Source organism: Gobio gobio (assembly GCF_949357685.1).
Source record: "Gobio gobio genome assembly, chromosome: 16".
In the NCBI taxonomy this organism is placed as follows: domain Eukaryota; kingdom Metazoa; phylum Chordata; class Actinopteri; order Cypriniformes; family Gobionidae; genus Gobio; species Gobio gobio.
In genome coordinates, this window is record NC_137109.1 from 12,345,129 (window position 1) to 12,363,335 (window position 18,207).

The following is an 18,207-nucleotide window of genomic DNA, read 5'->3' on the forward strand; positions in this document are numbered from 1 at the left end:
ATCTTAAAACCAGGTGTAAACAGGGCCTATGTTCAGTTTAAAGTCTTGTCGGCTCTTTACTAAGCTCTGTTTTTAAAGGCCTTCACAGTTTTTGATTCTCAATTAATACAACAATTACAACATTACTGTAAATAATATAACCACAGCAACATCTGTGGTATTACTTTATCTGAAAAAAATATATATTAACAGTGACGGTCAACAGAGAGCTTACATATCACATAAAGATTGAATGATCGGGATTGGCCAATCAAGATGACAAGAAATCGGTAGATGCTATCGGCTACTTTGAACTAGGACTGGTCCGAATACCATTTTTTGAGCTTCGGAAGTAATCAACACCCCTTCGGAGGGAGGGGGGTCAACATATTCTTCTCTCTAATAGAGGCAGGAATCTGGAGAAGCGGCACACCTCATGCGGGCACAGCTTAAACGATCCGAGAATGGACACTGCCCTAGTGATACAAAGTACACAGGTCTGTTACGTCCCAGTAACAAGCTCCTATATTTCACAGTAGATTAATTTAGATTGATAATAATAACGGGTAATTATAGGCTTTCTGTGATAGTCGGTGTTAGTGTTCAGGCATAACACTGGTAACATCACTTGCCCACCGCGGCACCTCCCCCCACCGTTATTGATATTTTATTGTAGCAAAAATAATTTAGTTTAGTTAGAGAACAGATTAACTACAATTAAAAACCGAACGAGAGTCTCAGCACAGATCAGCAGCAGGAGTCAGATTTCATTCATCAGAGAGTGAGGAGGTGAATGACAAGATGATTACGGAAGATTTGGTTTCAAAATGTAAAAGTGCCTATTTAAGGGAGTTTGTCATTGTACTGTTTTGTTGTTGTGTTTCTCATTAAGAATAATAGGCTAATGAACCCACCATTCAAGCAACCCGCCCCCGAATAAGCGATAAACCAAAAGTAAAATGCTCACAGCCGCACTGTAATTCATTCACAGCCACACTGTCATTCGTTCACAGCCACACTGTCATTCGTTCACAGCCACACTGTCATTCGTTCACAACCACACTGTCATTCATTCACGGCTGCACTGTCATTCATTCACAGCCACACAGTCATTCATTCACTGCTCACTGTCACATCCTTAACGGGTAAAAAGGCTAAAACATTTTCATTCTATTATTATATTTTCCACAATGTCAAATCAACACTGCTTAACCCAAAATGCAAGCTCAGACATGCGCTTCTTCCATATAAGCTCACGCAGTTGAGCGCTAGTCTAGACAGAGAATACTTCATTGCAGCGTTGCAAGGAACACTTATGCTAAGAAGAAGCAAATATATTTATTAAGTATAACGAGGTTGGGTTCCTATTCAACTGTCCATCCTATTAAAAACGACTAGGCTATAAGATAATTGTATTGTATAATAAGTGTTGTATTGTGTTATATAAAAGTGTTTAATAATAAGTGTTAAATAAAAGAGTATTGTATTTCGCCAGATTTTATAGTGTAAACATATTCAAGCGTGAATGAGAACCGTTTCGAGGGGGATGCCAGGTGTGCGAAAAAAAACAAAACAAAACAACAAATATTCGAATCTGAACTGAAATTCGAATACCAACCACAGAACGAATATTCGAATATTCTGGTCCAGCCCTACTTTGAACCCTGACTAACTGTCCCACAGATGGCGCCACAAGCTCGAGCAGTGCTGCCAGAAGCAATCCATGCATGACATTTTTTTATTAGAAAACGTAAAAATGTTCACGATTTCAATCATCATAAAGTAACCAGCGTGGGTCATACTTTTCAGGCCGGAAAATACGGAAATCTGTATATATACAGAAAAATCACATCCTTGGAGATTATTTCCCTAAAGTGTTGTCATAATGGTAGAGCGTGGCATAAGCAATGCAAGAGGTCATGGGTTCGATCCCAGGGGAAAGCAAGAACTGATTAAATGAATGCAATGTATAAGGGTCTGCCACATGCATAAATGTAAATCTCTTCACTTTTATGTTGTTCCAAACCTTTATTTCTTTCATGAAACACAAAAAGAGATGCTGGTTGCTATTTTGCATTTCAATAAAGAGAATGTGAAATTAATATTCAGTGAGAGATCGTTGACAGTTCATCTAGATATTTAAAATCGTGATTTAACGGAATTAGCAGCAGATCTTTTCTTCTATACTGATGCTTCAAGATTCAAATTCAATGCTGGCTTTAAAGTGTTAAACTGAGACAATTCATTTGATGTGATTAATTTTTTCGAAGCTTTCTGAAATTCACTCGTTTGTATTTCTCTATTAGATTGTTTTTAAAAATAAGGCCAGTCGACCATTCAACATGTATCCAAATGGGCTAACCAGCGTTCAGCCTTTGAGGACAACAAACAAAGGTTTGACAATAGATTGTTACCATTTATTTTTCATTTGTATATTGTTTTAAATTTTAATAAAAGCTTTTTAAATAAAACTAGTTAAAGAAAGTATAATTTTTATTTATTTTTAAACATGTCTATAGTTTATTAATTTTATTCCAGTTTTCAAGTTAAACAGAACATTTGAAATAAAAATGAGATTTGTTGCCTTGGAAATTAGCTTAACCCTCTGGTGCTCTTCGTTTAGGGGTTGCATTGGATGTCTTCCCGGTCATAAGTGACCGGACACCTAAAAATTAATCTTCCTCCACCCCAGTAAAACCAATGCAATTTATTTTTCTTCAATAATATTTTTTCTTTTTAATTTTGTATTTTGAGATGATTTGATGGTATTTTTTTAATATTTATGCAATAATTATGGTCTATTTTTGCCATTGAAAATTATACAAAAAAATGTTGTTTGTTATTTATTATTTTATTTTTTTAATTATTGCAGTATTTCAGGTTAAAATAGAGACTAGGCCTTGAAAATTAATTTTTTTGAAGGCAGATTAGCGCCCTCTTTTGGAATTATTTAAGAAATCATGCAACCATGTGTGTAACCACTAGAGGTCTCTATGGAGAATTCCCTAGTTCTGTTTTGAACACATTTAATCTAGATTTTTTTTTAATGGATTGAATATATATTTAAAAAAATCTCAAAAACTATTTTATTATAAAGTTTATATAATTTTTTTTGTTAGAAATATCGATTTTTTTCTGTGAATTTGTGTTTTTGCAGATTTCCCATGGTGTCATTTTTGACCGAAGAGCACAAGTGGGAGTATTTTTTTTTTACGACCACTTAGCATGCTCGAATCATGCCCTCAATTTGAATGTGTGTTCACATATCTAATCCTAGAAAATTCACCAAGTTTCATTTCATTCTGATGAAGCTGTGATTTTTTTAAATTCCAAATGTGGTTCATAGGTTCAGTTTTTCATAGGTGTGTGTGTGTGTGTGTGTGTGTGAGTGGATGTGTCAATATCACATTCTTGATGTTTTAGAATGTCACCCCTTTTTTTGTGTTAACATACCTAATGCTAGAAAAGTCACGAAGTTTCATATTTTTTCGATGAAGCTGTGATTTTAAAAAATTCAAAATGTGGTTCATAGGCTCAGTTTTTCATAGGTGTGTGTGTGTGTGTATAAGTGTGCGTGTGTGTGTGAGTGGATGTGTCAATATCACACTCTTGATGTTTCAGAGTGTCACCCCTTTACTGCTGTGTACTTTTTTTCAGCATTGTGGCCGATTTGTAGATTGTACACACAAATATTCTGTGAATTGCCGATTTCCCGTTAATTTCCTATGGTAGGTCATTTATGACCGAAGACAATGAATGCTACTTTTTTTTTTTACAGCATGCTCGAATCATGACCCCAATTTTTGGTGTGTGTTTACATACCTAATGCTAGAAAAGTCACCAAGTTTCCTATCATTCCGATGAAGCTGTGATTTTTAACATTTCAAAACAGAAATTTTTCCGGTCAAAAATGGCGAAAAGCACCAGAGGGTTAAACAAAAGACGTTTACATATTATTTTATTTCAGTTAATGTTTATTTTATTTCAGCAAACAAATCAAAACTAAAAATATGGTTTTATTTTTTGCTCAAATAGCTCAACTCAAATAGAGTTATTCTAGTTAAATAACTTTAAATGGAATTAATGTATATTTTCCTCTGTTTGTGGGTTGAAGACAAACAGGTGGATCTCCGTTCTTTGGCCATTCCACCAGGTGAGATAATGGCGTACCTCTGGAAGCTGACAGCAGATGATGGACCCACAGATGCCGACCCACGATGCCTCACCCGCTTATACCAGAGTATGGTGGATCCTGTTCGGGACGTGGCATCTGGGCTGGTGGGACCCCTTATCATCTGCAAATACCAATCTCTGGACAAAAGAGGCAAAGTGGTGAGAAGAGACCCTGATGTAGCTCTGATTATCTCAATCCAGGCTCATTGGAAAAACGTGCCTGCATGTGGCGGCATTTCTGTGAAATTGTATTGCATTGTTTCATTCCACATTTTCACTTTTAAAGTGAAATGTTGAGATTGAGTGGCGCTAAAAGAGCATTCTGCTTTATCCAAACCATATGAACGTAAATGTGCCAAAATTGTATTACGTTGGTTGTTTTATGTATCGCTGCCATTCGAGCAGAGTGGCGATAAAAGTTAAAGGGTTAGTTTACCCCATAATTTTAATTCTGTCATTAATTCCTCACCCTCATGTCGTTTCCAAATGTCGTTGAACACAAATGAAGATATTTTTGATGAAACGCGAAAGCTCTCTGACCCCTCCCTAGACTGCAAGATTATTACCACTTTCAATATCCAGAAAGGTAGTAAAAACATTGTTAAAATAGTCCATGTGACTCCAGTGGTTCAACCTTAATGTTATGTTATACGCAAAACCCCCCAAAAATAACGACTTTATTTAACAATTTCTTCTCATCCGTGTCAGTCTCTGCCACGGCTTTCGGCACCACTGTAACACTGTTCTCTGTGTAATGAAGGAAGGAGACAGGGTCGGCTTGCTGGGACTCGTGTGTTTGTTTAATTCTCTCTGTTCACAAAACAAAGTGCGCTATCCGCGCATTCAAACTCAAGTTCTGACTCTCTGTGTAACGATAACATATGCGCTCTCCAGAGCTTTCTCCCACGTCCACTCAGCTGCTCTCTCTCCCTTGCATTTCCATCCGGCTTTTATCCGGTCTCCCCACGGCAATTACTGCAACGAGACACAGGTGAATGTCATTCTGCACTTAACCCACTTACGTACCGCTCGTCACCTGCCTCTTCTCTCCTGTTGCCGACCTCGCTGAACCAGGCCACCACGCCCCCCTTGCCACAAACGCGTTAGCATTTCACTAGCCTGTAGCCTGCCATCCAGGTCTCCTGTTTTGTCTCTCGTGCCTTTTACTAGTCCATCAAACAACTGTGGTGAGTTGGATTAGTCAACAAACATGGTAAGCCATGTCATCTTCTCCGGTTATTGTCACTTGCACTGCCTGTTATATGTTCAGTATGTCCTTCTCTGTCAGCAAACAGGGCTTCACATGTGATAAATTAGATTAGATTAGATTCAACTTTATTGTCATTACACAAGTACAAGTACAAGGCAACGAAATGCAGTTTAGGTCTAACCAGAAGTGCAATAGCAGCAAGTGCAGGATATACAACGTTTGCATAAGTGCAGGACATGGATATGTACTGAATATATATAAATATATCTATAAATAGAGAGATGGTTATTACTATAAACAGAATTTACAGGTGAATATGTACAGTGAATAATATACAGATGGTTATTACTATAAACAGAATTTACAGGTGGATATGTAATATAATATACAGATGGCTATTACTATAAACAGAATTTTACAGATAGAGGTATACAATGATATGTTTGGCTAAAATGAGGAATATGGCAGTGGATTAAGGTAGTGCAATAAATTATGGACAGAAGCTATCCGAAAAAAAAAGTGTAAAAGTGCAGTGGAAAGTGATTGCATATTACAGTTAGAAGTACGGTGCAAAATGCAAATGTAAACAGTAAGTACTGTAAATAACAGTCGGCAGTGCAAATGAGCATAATACAGTTAAGGTATGGTAGTGCAAAATGAATAAGTAAACAGTTGTGACTGTAATAAACAGTCGGTAGTGCAAATAACAAAGTGAAGGCGGATGTGAGGTAGGAGAGCTATCAGTATATGAAGGGAGTGGATCAACGGGGGTTTGAGTTCAGTAAAGAGACAGCTCTGGGGAAAAAACTGTTCTTTAGTCTGCTGGTCCTGGTCCGGTGGATCCTGAAATGCCTGCCGGAGGGCAGGAGAGAAAACTGTGGGCTGGGTGAGAGGAGTCCTTGAGGATGCTGCAAGCTCGATGCAGGCAGCGTTTCCTCTGGATGTGCTCGATGGCAGGCAGTGGAGTCCCTGTGATGCGCTGGGCAGTTTTTACCACCCGCTGCAGTGCCTTGCGCTCCGCAACAGAGCAGCTCCCATACAATGGTCAGGATGCTTTCTATTGCGCAGCGATAGAAGTTCACCAGGATAGCTGAGGAGAGCTGATTCTTCCTCAGTGTCCTCAGGAAGAAGAGGCGCTGGTGAGCCTTCTTGACCAGGCTGGAGGTGTTGGTCGTCCACGACATGTCCGCCGAGATGTGGATCCCCAGGAACTTGAAACTGGAGACACGTTCAACAGCCATTCCATTGATGTGGATGGTGTCGTGTGTGCCTCTTGAATCCTTCCTGAAGTCCACGATGAGCTCCTTCGTTTTGGTGGTGTTGAGGAGCAGGTTATTTTCAGTGCACCATGTGGCCAGGTGCTGGATCTCCTCCCTATAGGCAGTCTCATCGTTGTTGCTGATGAGACCAATCACTGTTGTGTCGTCCGCAAACTTGGCGATAGAATTAGATCCATACACAGGCTTGCAGTCGGCGGTGAAGAGGGAGTAGAGAAACGGGATAGCACACAGCCCTGTGGTACACCAGTGTTAAGAGTGATGGATGTGGAGCAGGTGAATCCTGAACGAACATTCTGGGGTCTGTCAGTTAGGAAGTCCAAAATCCAGTTACACATTGAAGCGTTGATGCCCAGGTCTCCAAGTTTGGCTATTAACTTGGTTGGGATGACAGTGTTGAATGCTGAGCTGAAGTCAACAAACAGCATACGTGCGCAAGTGTTTTTATTGTCCAGGTGAGTGAGCACAGAGTGCAGTGCCATGGAAACGGCATCCTCTGTGCTCCTATTGCTGCGGTAGGCAAACTGGTGTGAGTCCAATGTGGATGGTAGAGAGTCTTTTAGGTGTTCCAGGACCAGCCGCTCAAAGCACTTCATGACGATGGGTGTGAGTGCTACAGGGCGGTAGTCATTAGGGCACCTCGGGTTAGAGTATTTTGACACTGGCACAATGGAAGTGCGTTTAAAGCATGAACGTACAGCTGCTTGGGCAAGAGACAGGTTGAAAATGTCTGTAAAAACCTCAGCGAGCTGCTCCGCACATGCCCTGAGAACACGACCAGGGATGTTGTCTGGTCCAGCAGCCTTGTGTGCGCTGATCCGGCTCAGTGCCTTGCAGACATCTGTGGTGGAGAGTGTGATAGGTGGGTCAGCTGAGGGTTTGAGCTTGGTGGCAGTTTCTCTGTTGTCTCTTTCAAAGCGAGCATAAAAGTTAGCTCGTTCAGAATTTTGACATCAGTGGCTGCGGTGGTGGAGTGGGGGGGTTTGTTGTCACTAATGGCCTGAATGCCCTGCCACATGCGTCGAGGGTCAGAGTTGGAAAAGTGACCCTCTATCTTTAGCTTGTAGCAGTGCTTGGCCTGTTTGATCCCCCTCTTCAGGTTTGCCCTGGACGTAATCTAGGCTTGTGCATCTCCTGATCTGAAGGCAGTATTGCGTGACTTCAGCAGGAGTCGCACTTCCCTGTTCATCCATGGCTTCTGATTTGGGTATGTGGTGATCTGTTTCTGGGTTGTAACACTGTCAATGGTGGTATTGATATGATCCAATACAGAGGAGGTGTAGGAGTCAATGTCTGTGTGAGCGCCACTGGTGGCTTGAGAAGCAAACACACTCCAGTCTGTGTGTAGAAACTTTTTCTGGAGTGTGGAATCAACTCCCGCAGGCCACACCTTGATGGTCTTCACTGATGGCTTCACACGGTTGATGAGGGGTGCATATTTGGGGATGAGGAACAAAGAAAGGTGATCTGACTGTCCCAGGTGGGGGAGGGGTGTCGCAACGTAAGCGCCAGCCATGTTTGTGTAAACATGGTCTAAGGTTTTGTTTCCTCTGGTGTGGCAGGAAACATGCTGGTGAAACTTGGGTAGCACTGACTTTAAGTTTGAATGATTAAAGTCACCTGCAACAATAAAAGCAGCTTCCGGGTGATCAGTCTGTTGTTTACTGATGGCTGCATGAAGTTCTTTCATAGCAAGCTTGGCATCAGCATCCGGGGGAATATAGGCTGCAGTTATAATGGTGGAAGTGAACTCCCGCGGTAGATAAAACGGTCTACATTTAACCATGAGAAACTCGAGGTTAGCTGAACAATGACTCCCAACAATAGCAGAGTTTGTGCACCAGGCTTTGTTAATGTAAATGCACAATCCACCACCTCTGGTCTTACCGGAGCCATCTAATGTTCTATCCGCCCGGAGCGTGTGGCATCCCGCTAGCTCAATAGCGGTGTCCGGTATTCCGCCGTTTAGCCAGGTTTCCGTGAAGATTAGGACGTTACAGTTCAAAATTTTCTTGCTGTGTGTGATGCTGAGTCGAATCTCCTCCATTTTGTTCACTAGCGACCGTACATTGGCAAGGAAAATACTGGGTAAAGAGAGCCGATGTGGGGTTAGCCTTAGCTTTAGCCTTAGCTTAGCTCTCAGTCCTCCGCGTATCCCCCGTCTTTGTTTACGATCTCGGCGCCGCCTGCGAGCACTTCCGCCCGGCCGGGTAGAGTGCATAGCCTCGGGTGTCCTAGCGATCTCAGGAAGGAGTCGAAGATTGTCCATAAAACTGTCAGAAGTTCGCAAACCAATATCCAAAATCTCACCACGGGTGTACGATGTTAAGGCACAACTATTCTGAACGAACAGACCCGAGATGAGCAAGAAAAATACAGCAAAATTGCAGAATCTGGAGAGACCCAGAGCCTCGCGAACTACTCGCGCCGCCATCTTGGGTGTAATATAAATGCAGGGAGATAGTCAGGCTGACGTAGAAGATTTCAGAATTAGATACACGCATCCAGATTTTATTTGAGAATAGTGAGAATGTAAAAGCTTTAGACACTGCTTTGGATGCGACTAGCTTAGTGAACTCTGTACATTGTTCGGTTCTGGCTGTAGAGCCCTTGCAGCTGGGCAACTGGGGGACTGTGAGACGGCATAGTCGCGGATCAAAAAAATACTCTTCCATTTCGATTAGAACATCAAACAGGTTCCCCGCTCAGTGAAGCACCCACTGAGAATCCCGTTGAGAGTGCCCTAGTTATTGGCGATTCTATTACACGGAACGTGAAAATAGAGACAATAGCCACCATAGTCACATGTTTACTGGGAGCCAGAGCGCCTGACATCAAAGCAGATTTAAAAGTGCTGGCTAATGCTAATTGTAAATTCTCTAAGATTATTATTCATGTCGGCACTAATGATGTTCGACTTCACCAGTCGGAGATCACCAAAATTAACATTAAAGAGGTGTGTGAACTCGCAAGTATGATGGCAGATAACGTTTTTTACTCTGGTCCCCTCCCTGTTTGCTGGAGTGATGAGATACTTAGCAGACTATCATCACTCAATGGCTGGTTGTCTAAATGGTATCTGCAAAATGACTTAGGGTTCATAGACAATTGGAAAAGCTTTTGTGGTAGACCTGACCTGTGGCGCTGTTCTTCTCTCTAGTAATTTGGCACATAGTCTTAGAGTTAAACCTTGACTAACGGGGGCCCAGGTCAGGAAGCAGACGGACTGGCTTAACCGACCATCTGCTAGCTGTCGTCACGTCACAGAAGTCAGATAAATCCCAACACATAGAGACTCTTTCACCTAGAAATTATCACATAGAGACTGTGTCTTTTCCCCAAATTAGTAAATACAAAAAACCATAAAAACCATTCAACGGTAAACAAATGTCCAACAAATAAAAAACAGATATAATACAGATGAACAAATGATAAAGCTTGAGCTGCTGAATATTCGATTCCTTTCCCCAAAAGTGCTTATTGTTAATGATATGATTACAGATAATCTAGATGTGCTGTATTTTACAGAAACCTGGCTAAAACCTGACGACTACATTACTTTAAATGAGTCCACACCCCAAGATTATTGTTATAAACACGAGCCACGTCTGAAGGTAAAGGGGGAGGTGTTAGTGTAATTTATAATAATATCTTCAGGATTATTCAGAAGTCTAGTTTCAAATATAATTCCTTTGAAGTTTTGGTGCTTTATGTAACATTATGTAGTGTAATTGATAAATCCTGTTTGACATTTGTGCTGGCTACTGTATACAGGCCACCAGGGCACAATACAGACTTTACCAAAGAATTTGCTGATTTTCTATCAGAGTTAGTAATGGCTACAGATAAAGTACTAATTGTTGGTGATTTTAATATCCATGTAGACAATGAAAAAGACGCATTGGGATTGGCATTTAGAGACATTCTAAACTCTATTGGAGTTAGGCAACATGTGTCAGGACCCACTCATTGCCGTAATCATACTTCAGACCTAATATTGTCACATGGAATAAATGTTGATACCATTGAAATTCTGCAGCAGAGCGATGACATCTCAGATCATTACCTAGTATTATGTATACTTGATTTAGCTAAGGCTGCAAAGCCGTCCCCTCGCTTCAAATATGGCAGGACTATCACTGCTGCCACTAAAGACAGCTTTGTAAATAATCTTGCTCATCAGTTTCATCTCCTCAGCATCCCAGATAGCCTAGAGGAACTCAATGCGGCAACAGAAACTATTGACTCTCTCTTTTCCAGCACTTTAGACACTGTTGCTCCCCTGTGCTTAAAGAAGATAAAAGAAAAATAGTCCAATGCTGTGGTACAACGAGCACACTTGGGCCCTTAAAACAGCAGCCAGAAAAATGGAGCGCAGCTGGAGATTGGAGGTTTTTCGCATTTTGTGTAAAGACAGGATGATTGCATACAGAAAGGCCATAAAAACTTCTAGATCTGCTTATTTCTCGACTCTCTTTGAAGAAAACAAACACAACTCTAGGTATTTATTCCATACAGTGACTAAGTTAACCAAAAATAAAGTTTCAACTTCTGATGTTTGTAAACAGCACAGCAGTAATGATTTTATGAACTTCTTTACGCGCAAGATTGATAATATTCGTAAAAAAAGTATAACCATGCAGCTGTTTACTACAGTATCACATCAGACAGAGCATTGTAGTGTCACTGAGGAAAAATTACACTCATTCACTGCTATAGGAGAAGAAGAAAATGGCTAAACTCGTTAAATCATCAAAATCAACAACATATGCTCGACCCTATACCGACGAAGAGATGCTTCCAGAGGTCATAGATCCTCTTCTTAATATCATTCATTCATCCTTGTCATTAGGAAAACTTTTAAGTTGGCTATTATTAAACCACTTATTAAAAAAACGCAACTTGATCCTACAGAATTAGTCAATTACAGGACAATCTCAAATCTACCCTTTCTGTCAAAAATACTAGAAAAGGCAGTGTTCTCACAATTATGCTCCTTTTTAGAAAGAAATGGTATCTGTGAGGATTTCCAGTCAGGATTTAAACCGCATCATAGTACTGAGACTGCTCTCATCAGAGTTAGAAATTATTTACTCTTATCATCTGATCGTGGTTGTATCTCTCTATGAGAGTTACTCTATCTAGCGCTATCGACCACAACATTCTTTTGAAAAGACTCGTAAAAAATTATGTTGGCATTAGTGGAATTGCATTGGCATGGGTTAAATCGTATTTATCTGACCGTTATCCGTTTGTAGCAGTAAATGAAGAGATGTCACACCGATCACAAGTTCAGTATAAAGTACCACAGGACTCAGTGCTAGGACCGTTGCTTTTCACCCTGTACATGCTACCACTGGGAGATATCAAGTCAAGTCAAGTCAAGTCAACTTTATTTATACAGCACTTTTAACAATGCCGATTGTTTCAAAGCAGCTTCACAGTGTTAAACAGGAAAATAATGCAACGGAATTTTATTCAGCCGTATAGCCGTTCTGGAGAAAACGTTGATGTCATCAGTTAATTTCAATTATCATACAGTGACAATGTGGGCTTTAGATCAGTCATTTATTTTATATGGTTAATTTAGTTTAATAATTAGATTTATTTGGATATTTAGTTGAAAACTATTTAGTGTCCCCAACTGAGCAAGCCAAGCCAGAGGTGACAGTGGCAAGGAAACCAAAACCCCATCAGGTGACCTAATGGAGAAAAATAAACCATGGGAGAAACCAGGCTCATTCGGGGTGCCAGTTCTCCTCTGGCCAATTAACAAACAGCGTATGATTATTATTCTGACAACTTTACAGGTCAGAGGTCATAATAGATCAGAATATTCGAAAGATTGGAGGCAACACGCCGGAGACGGGTTTATTGAGGATGATGTGTTGATTAAACAATTATTAAATAGGAATAATCGAAATATCGGAGTTATCATGCCGGAGACGGGTTTATTGAGGATGACATATCGATTTAACAATTATTAAATAGGGATATTCAAACAATCAGAGTCATCACGCTGGAGACGGGTTTATTGAGGATGCCGTATCGATGAGGCAATTTCAGGGGAGTCTAATTGACACGGTCTCTGCAATCACTTCAGGGTCATGCGTTGGTCTTGTCTGGGCGCAGGTCCACCATCTGAACTGGATACGGCCCGGATCCGACTGACTGCAGTAGACCTTGGGATAAAACAGAGAGACTAACATTAGCGTAGATGCCATTCTTCTGATGATATAACGAGTACATCAGGTGTTATGGGAAGTGTTCCCGGTTCCAGCTGACCTAGTTAATGCAGCCTAACAATCATTTAATTGAAAAAGTGTTTTATGTGTATGCCACAGTAAAGAGATGTGTTTTTAGTCTAGATTTAAACTGACAGAGTGTGTCTGCTTCCCGAACAATGCTAGGAAGACTGTTCCAGAGTTTAAGTGCTAAATAGGAAAAGGATCGACCGCCTGCCGTTGATTTCGATATTCTAGGAAGCATGGCATATCATTAGGAAGCATGGCATTAGTTTTCATTGTTATGCTGACGATACTCAGCTCTATATTTCTTCACGCCCTGACGGAACTTACCAATTCACAAGATTAACGTAATGCATTGCTGATATAAAAAATTGGATGACTAGTAATTTCCTGCAACTTAATTGAGAAAAAACTTAATTTTTAATTATTGGACATAAAAACTCCACAAGTAGTAACCTAGAATACTGTCTAACACTTGATGGCTGCTCTGTCAAGTTCTCGTCGTCAGTTAGGAACCTGGGTGTGCTCTTTGATACCAATCTTTCATTTGAAAGCCACATTTCTAGCATCTGTAAAACTGCATTTTACCATCTTAAAAATATATCTAAATTACATGCTTTCAATGCAAAATACTGAACAGTTAGTTCATGCATTCATGACCTCAAGGCTAGATTATTGTAATGTCAACACTGCACTGGCTCCCTATTAAACATTACATACATTTTAAAATCTTGCTTATTACTTACAAAGCACTAAATGGTTTAGCTCCCCAGTACTTGAGCGAGCTCTTAACGCATTATACTCCATCATGTCTATTACGGTCTCAAAATTCTGGCCAGTTGATAATACCTAGAATATTAACAATAAATTGCCTTATCGACACAAAATCCCAATATACCGTCTCCGGCGTGATGACTCCGATCTTTCGAATATTCCTATCTAATAATTGCCTCACCGACAGGGCATCCTCAATAAACCCGGGTCCAGCGTGATGACTTCGATCTTTCGAATATTCCTATCTAATAATTGCCTCACCGACAGGGCATCCTCAATAAACCCGTCTCCGGCATGATGACTCCAATCTTTCGAATATTCCTATCTAATAACTGCCTCACCGACACGGCATGATGGCCAGAGGAGAACTGGCACCCCGACTGTTGAGCACCCGAGTGCGCCTTTTACTTTCACTCGCGTGTGGGAAAACAAACGAAACGTTGCTCAGTGCTTATTCATCCTTTGTAGCAGCTTTTATTTTCAGCAACCTCACTTGAACATTAACATCAGTTCACATGTTTCTTCAACTAAGAACATCACGTAATCACAACGTCATCACGTACAAAACCGTATACCTCCAAATAAAAACAATAGGCAATTTTGATTACCGTAATGTAATGTATAAGGGCGCAATACTTTTAACACCCCCACTCGCTCTTAGCCCTTTTGTATTAACAAAAACAACAAATTAAATAACAAATAAGTTTTCACATAAGTTCAGTGTATACATACATTTTTACACTTTTTATGTTCCAAACATGTCTCGAGTAAACCTCTTTAGCTTCTGCTTGGTGGGTGGCTTTGTCATTATGTCAGCTATCATTGTCTCTGTAGGACAATATTCCAATATAACTTTGCCATCATTTACAATTTCTCTTATGAAATGGTATTTGATATCAATGTGCTTGCACCTTTGCCTACATACTGGGTTTCTGGCTAGCGCAATGGTACCTTGGTTGTCTTCGTACACCTTTGTTTGTGTGTATTTTCTCGAGTCCATACCCTTAAGCAACTGCTCTAAGTAGATACATTCCTGCATGGCAGATGCTAAGGACATGTATTCTGCTTCGCACGTAGATAATGCGACTGTTGGTTGTTTTCTGGTTTTCCATGAGATCAAAGAGCTTCCTTCACTTAAATTAACACAGTATCCTGAGGTACTACGTCTGTCTTTTGTATCCGATACCCAGTCAGCATCACTATACACTCTCAAACCTAGCCTCTCTGTGTCATTCCTTCTGAAGCATAATTGCTGTTCCGTTGTACCTTTAAGGTACCTGAACACATGTTTTACTGTGTTCCAGTGCTGTTCTGTTGGTTCAGCAAAATACTGAGATAGTTTACTGACGACAAAACATAAATCTGGTCTCGTGCAAGTGGACAAGTAAATTAAACTTCCTACTGCCTCCCTGAACTTCTTTGGCTCTTTCATTTTTTCAGCATTTTCTGTATAATCTAGCTTTGGTTCACATGGAGTTTCCCTAGATTTACAGTTCTGCATGTCGAAACGATCTAGTATTTTTCTCACATATCTTTCCTGTGACATTTTGACTAGACCCTCTGTTTGTTCAAAGTCTATGCCCAGGAAATGTTTCAACCTTCCCATGTCTTTCATTTTGAACCTTTCTGTGAGCATTCTTTTTACACTTTCCAGAACACTTTCACTGTTAGCGGCTATGATCAAATCATCAACCCATACTATCAGGATTACTTTCTCATCTGGCTTTTCTTTTGTATACACACAGTTATCAGCTGGGTTTTGTGTAAAACCATTCTCTGTCAAACATACATGTAACACAGCATTCCAGTTTCTGCCAGATTGCTTAAGGCCATAGAGCGATTTGTTTAGCTTACATACTAGCTTTGCATCTCTTTCAGATTTTTGCTCATAACCCTCCGGTTGTTCCATATAGATTTCGTGATCTATTTGTGCATGCAAGTAAGCTGTCTCAACATCCATCTGATGCAAGATCAGATTTTCTTGTGCTGCTTTCTGCATAACCACTCTCACACTTGTCATGTCAGCTGTGGGTGAGAATGTTTCATCATAGTCAGTCCCTTGTTTCTGACTGTAACCCTTTGCCACAAATCTTGCCTTGTATTTTTCAGATCCGTCAATGTCTCTTTTGAGTGCGTAAACCCATCTTCCTCCTACTGGTTGTTTTCCGGGTGGCAATTTAGTGAGTGTGAACGTCTTGTTCTCCTCCAATGATTGCATTTCTTTGTCCATAGCATCCTTCCATTGCTTGGATTTTGTTGATGTTATGGCGTCTTGGTAAGTTTGAGGTATATCACATACTGCTCTGTAGCAAAAATCTATGCATGTTTGCAGTTTGTCTTCTGTGTCCTCAGTTTCAAAATCCTGTAGGTGAGCTGGCCTCTTCCTGGTTCTTGGGGGGTTCTTTCTGATCACGGTTTCTGTAGCTCTACCTGACTGATTGAGATCAGCCTGTTCAGGCAAAGTCTCTGGAACATCACTCTGACAACCATGATCTGGTTCATCCTCTTTATTTTCATCAGCATCAATTTCACTGCTGAAGATCTTTGGATTCACATTTTCATATCCGCCGTGTGTCTCAGATGTTTGTGTTTCTTTTCCACTGATTGTCTTTGTTGTGAACTTCACCAATCTGTGCTTTTGGACTTTTTCGGTGTTGGGATAGTATACCAGATAAGCTGGGCTGTTTTTGTCGTAGCCTATGAAAACACCTTGTTCGCATCTTGAGTCAAATTTGCTTTTCTTTTGTTTGTAAGCAAAACACATCGATCCAAATTTCTGCATTTTGGAAACATCTGGCTTTTTGCCTGTGAATAACTCATATGCTGTTGTCTTTGTACGTCTACTGTAGCACCTATTCCTCACGTAGGCTGATGTTTGCATAGCGTAGTTCCACAACTCATCTGGTAACTCACTCTCTATCAGTAAACACCTACTCATATCATAGAGTGTTCTCCATCCTCTCTCCGCTGTGCCATTCTGATGTGGTGAATAAGGTGCAGATGTTTCATGTCGAATCTTATTCCTTGTCAACAGTGTTTGAAAATCTCGACTCATGAATTCAGTGCCGTTATCTGAACGGATGCACTTGATTTCTCCAAAAGGTGCAATGTCAGCTAAAAACTTTTCTGTAGCTTGCGTTGTGTCACCTTTAGTCTTCAAGAAATACACGAACATAGTACCTGAATAGTCATCAGTGAACGACTGTGCATATCTGTGTCCTTCTTTGCTCTGTGTTGGCATGGGGCCGGCCAGATCCGTGTGAATGAGTTCTAGGGGTTTCTTTGCCTTTCTGTCTGGCTCCCTGTTTCTGGTCTGCGTGAATTTTCCTTGTGTACACACTTCACATAGCTGTTTCTCACTCACTTTATTTCCTCTTATCTCCATGCCTCTTACGACATCTTGTAGCTTCTTTAAATCTTCATAGTTGCAATGTCCCAAAATTTCATGCCAGGTTTGTAAATCATGACACACTTTGCACTGGTCAACATCCTCTTCTATTGTTGGCAAATAGTACAAGTTTCCACTTTCATGGATATCAAACCTGCTGTTGTTTTTGGTAATCAAGTGGTTGTCTCCTCTTTTGAAAATGATTGTTGCTCCTCCATTTGTTGCTCTTGCTACCGAGAAAATGTCATGCGGGTACGAAGGCATGTATAGCGTGTCCTGTAGCTGTGCAGTGTGCTGTTTTCCAGCGTCATCTTGGAGATAAATCACTGCCGTTCCTCTTTGTTGCGCCATTCCGCTGCACTTCGTTCCATCGGCTAATTCCACTGAATGAGTCTCTGGTTGAAAAGAGCTATCAAAACTTCGGAACTTTCTGATGTCGCTCACAATATGAGATGTCGCTCCAGCGTCTACCATGATGCCTTTCATCTTTACTTTGTTTCGCGTTTTTTCATATTCTGAGTGTTCAGCTTTGAAGAGATGGTCGTGGTCATTATTGTGTTCATCTGTAACTTTTCTGACGCCATCTTGGTCACCCTTTTTCTTACACAGGAACTCCGCGTGTGTACTATTTTTACAATGATTGCACCACACTTTCTTGTAACATTTTCTCGCTCTGTGTCCCTTTATTCCACATTTGTAACATGTCACATTTGTGTCTTCATCTTTTCTTTCTTTAGTGTGGTACCTGACAGGACCTCTTCCTTGTCTCGTCTGTGTCTTCATCACATTATCTGTGGATTCTGTTCCTTTCATTTTCTCCGCCTCTTCGTAAATTCGCAGTCTTCTCTTAAAATCTGTGAACGTAACGTCGTCCTCATTCTGTGTTATGTGGACGGCTAGCGGCTTGAAAAAATCTGGTAATCCACGTAGAACCATCGCTATGGTTAATCCATCACTCATGGTTTCTCCTGCATCTCTCAGTGCTGTGATGATGTTCTCTGCTCTTATCAAGTAGTCTGTAACACTCTCGTTGTCTGACATGCGTAGCTGAGTTAACGATGTGTACATATTTATTATCCGTGGCTTGCTTTTCCCTGAATAATGTTCTTTCCTCCCATCGTCAGCAGCTTCATGTCTTATCAGTGATAGGCTTTTATC

At 40.6% G+C, this 18,207-nt stretch overlaps 1 protein-coding gene across 1 annotated transcript in view; it reads left to right on the forward strand.

The window, feature by feature from the left end:
• f8 (coagulation factor VIII, procoagulant component) overlaps positions 1-18,207 on the forward strand; it is a 54,175-nt gene that overhangs the window by 12,829 nt on the left and 23,139 nt on the right. The window contains exons 9-10 of the mRNA XM_079838726.1: positions 2,286-2,373; positions 4,094-4,311. Of these exons, the coding sequence (XP_079694852.1) occupies positions 2,286-2,373; positions 4,094-4,311 (306 nt within the window). The remainder of the gene's footprint in view (positions 1-2,285; positions 2,374-4,093; positions 4,312-18,207) is intronic.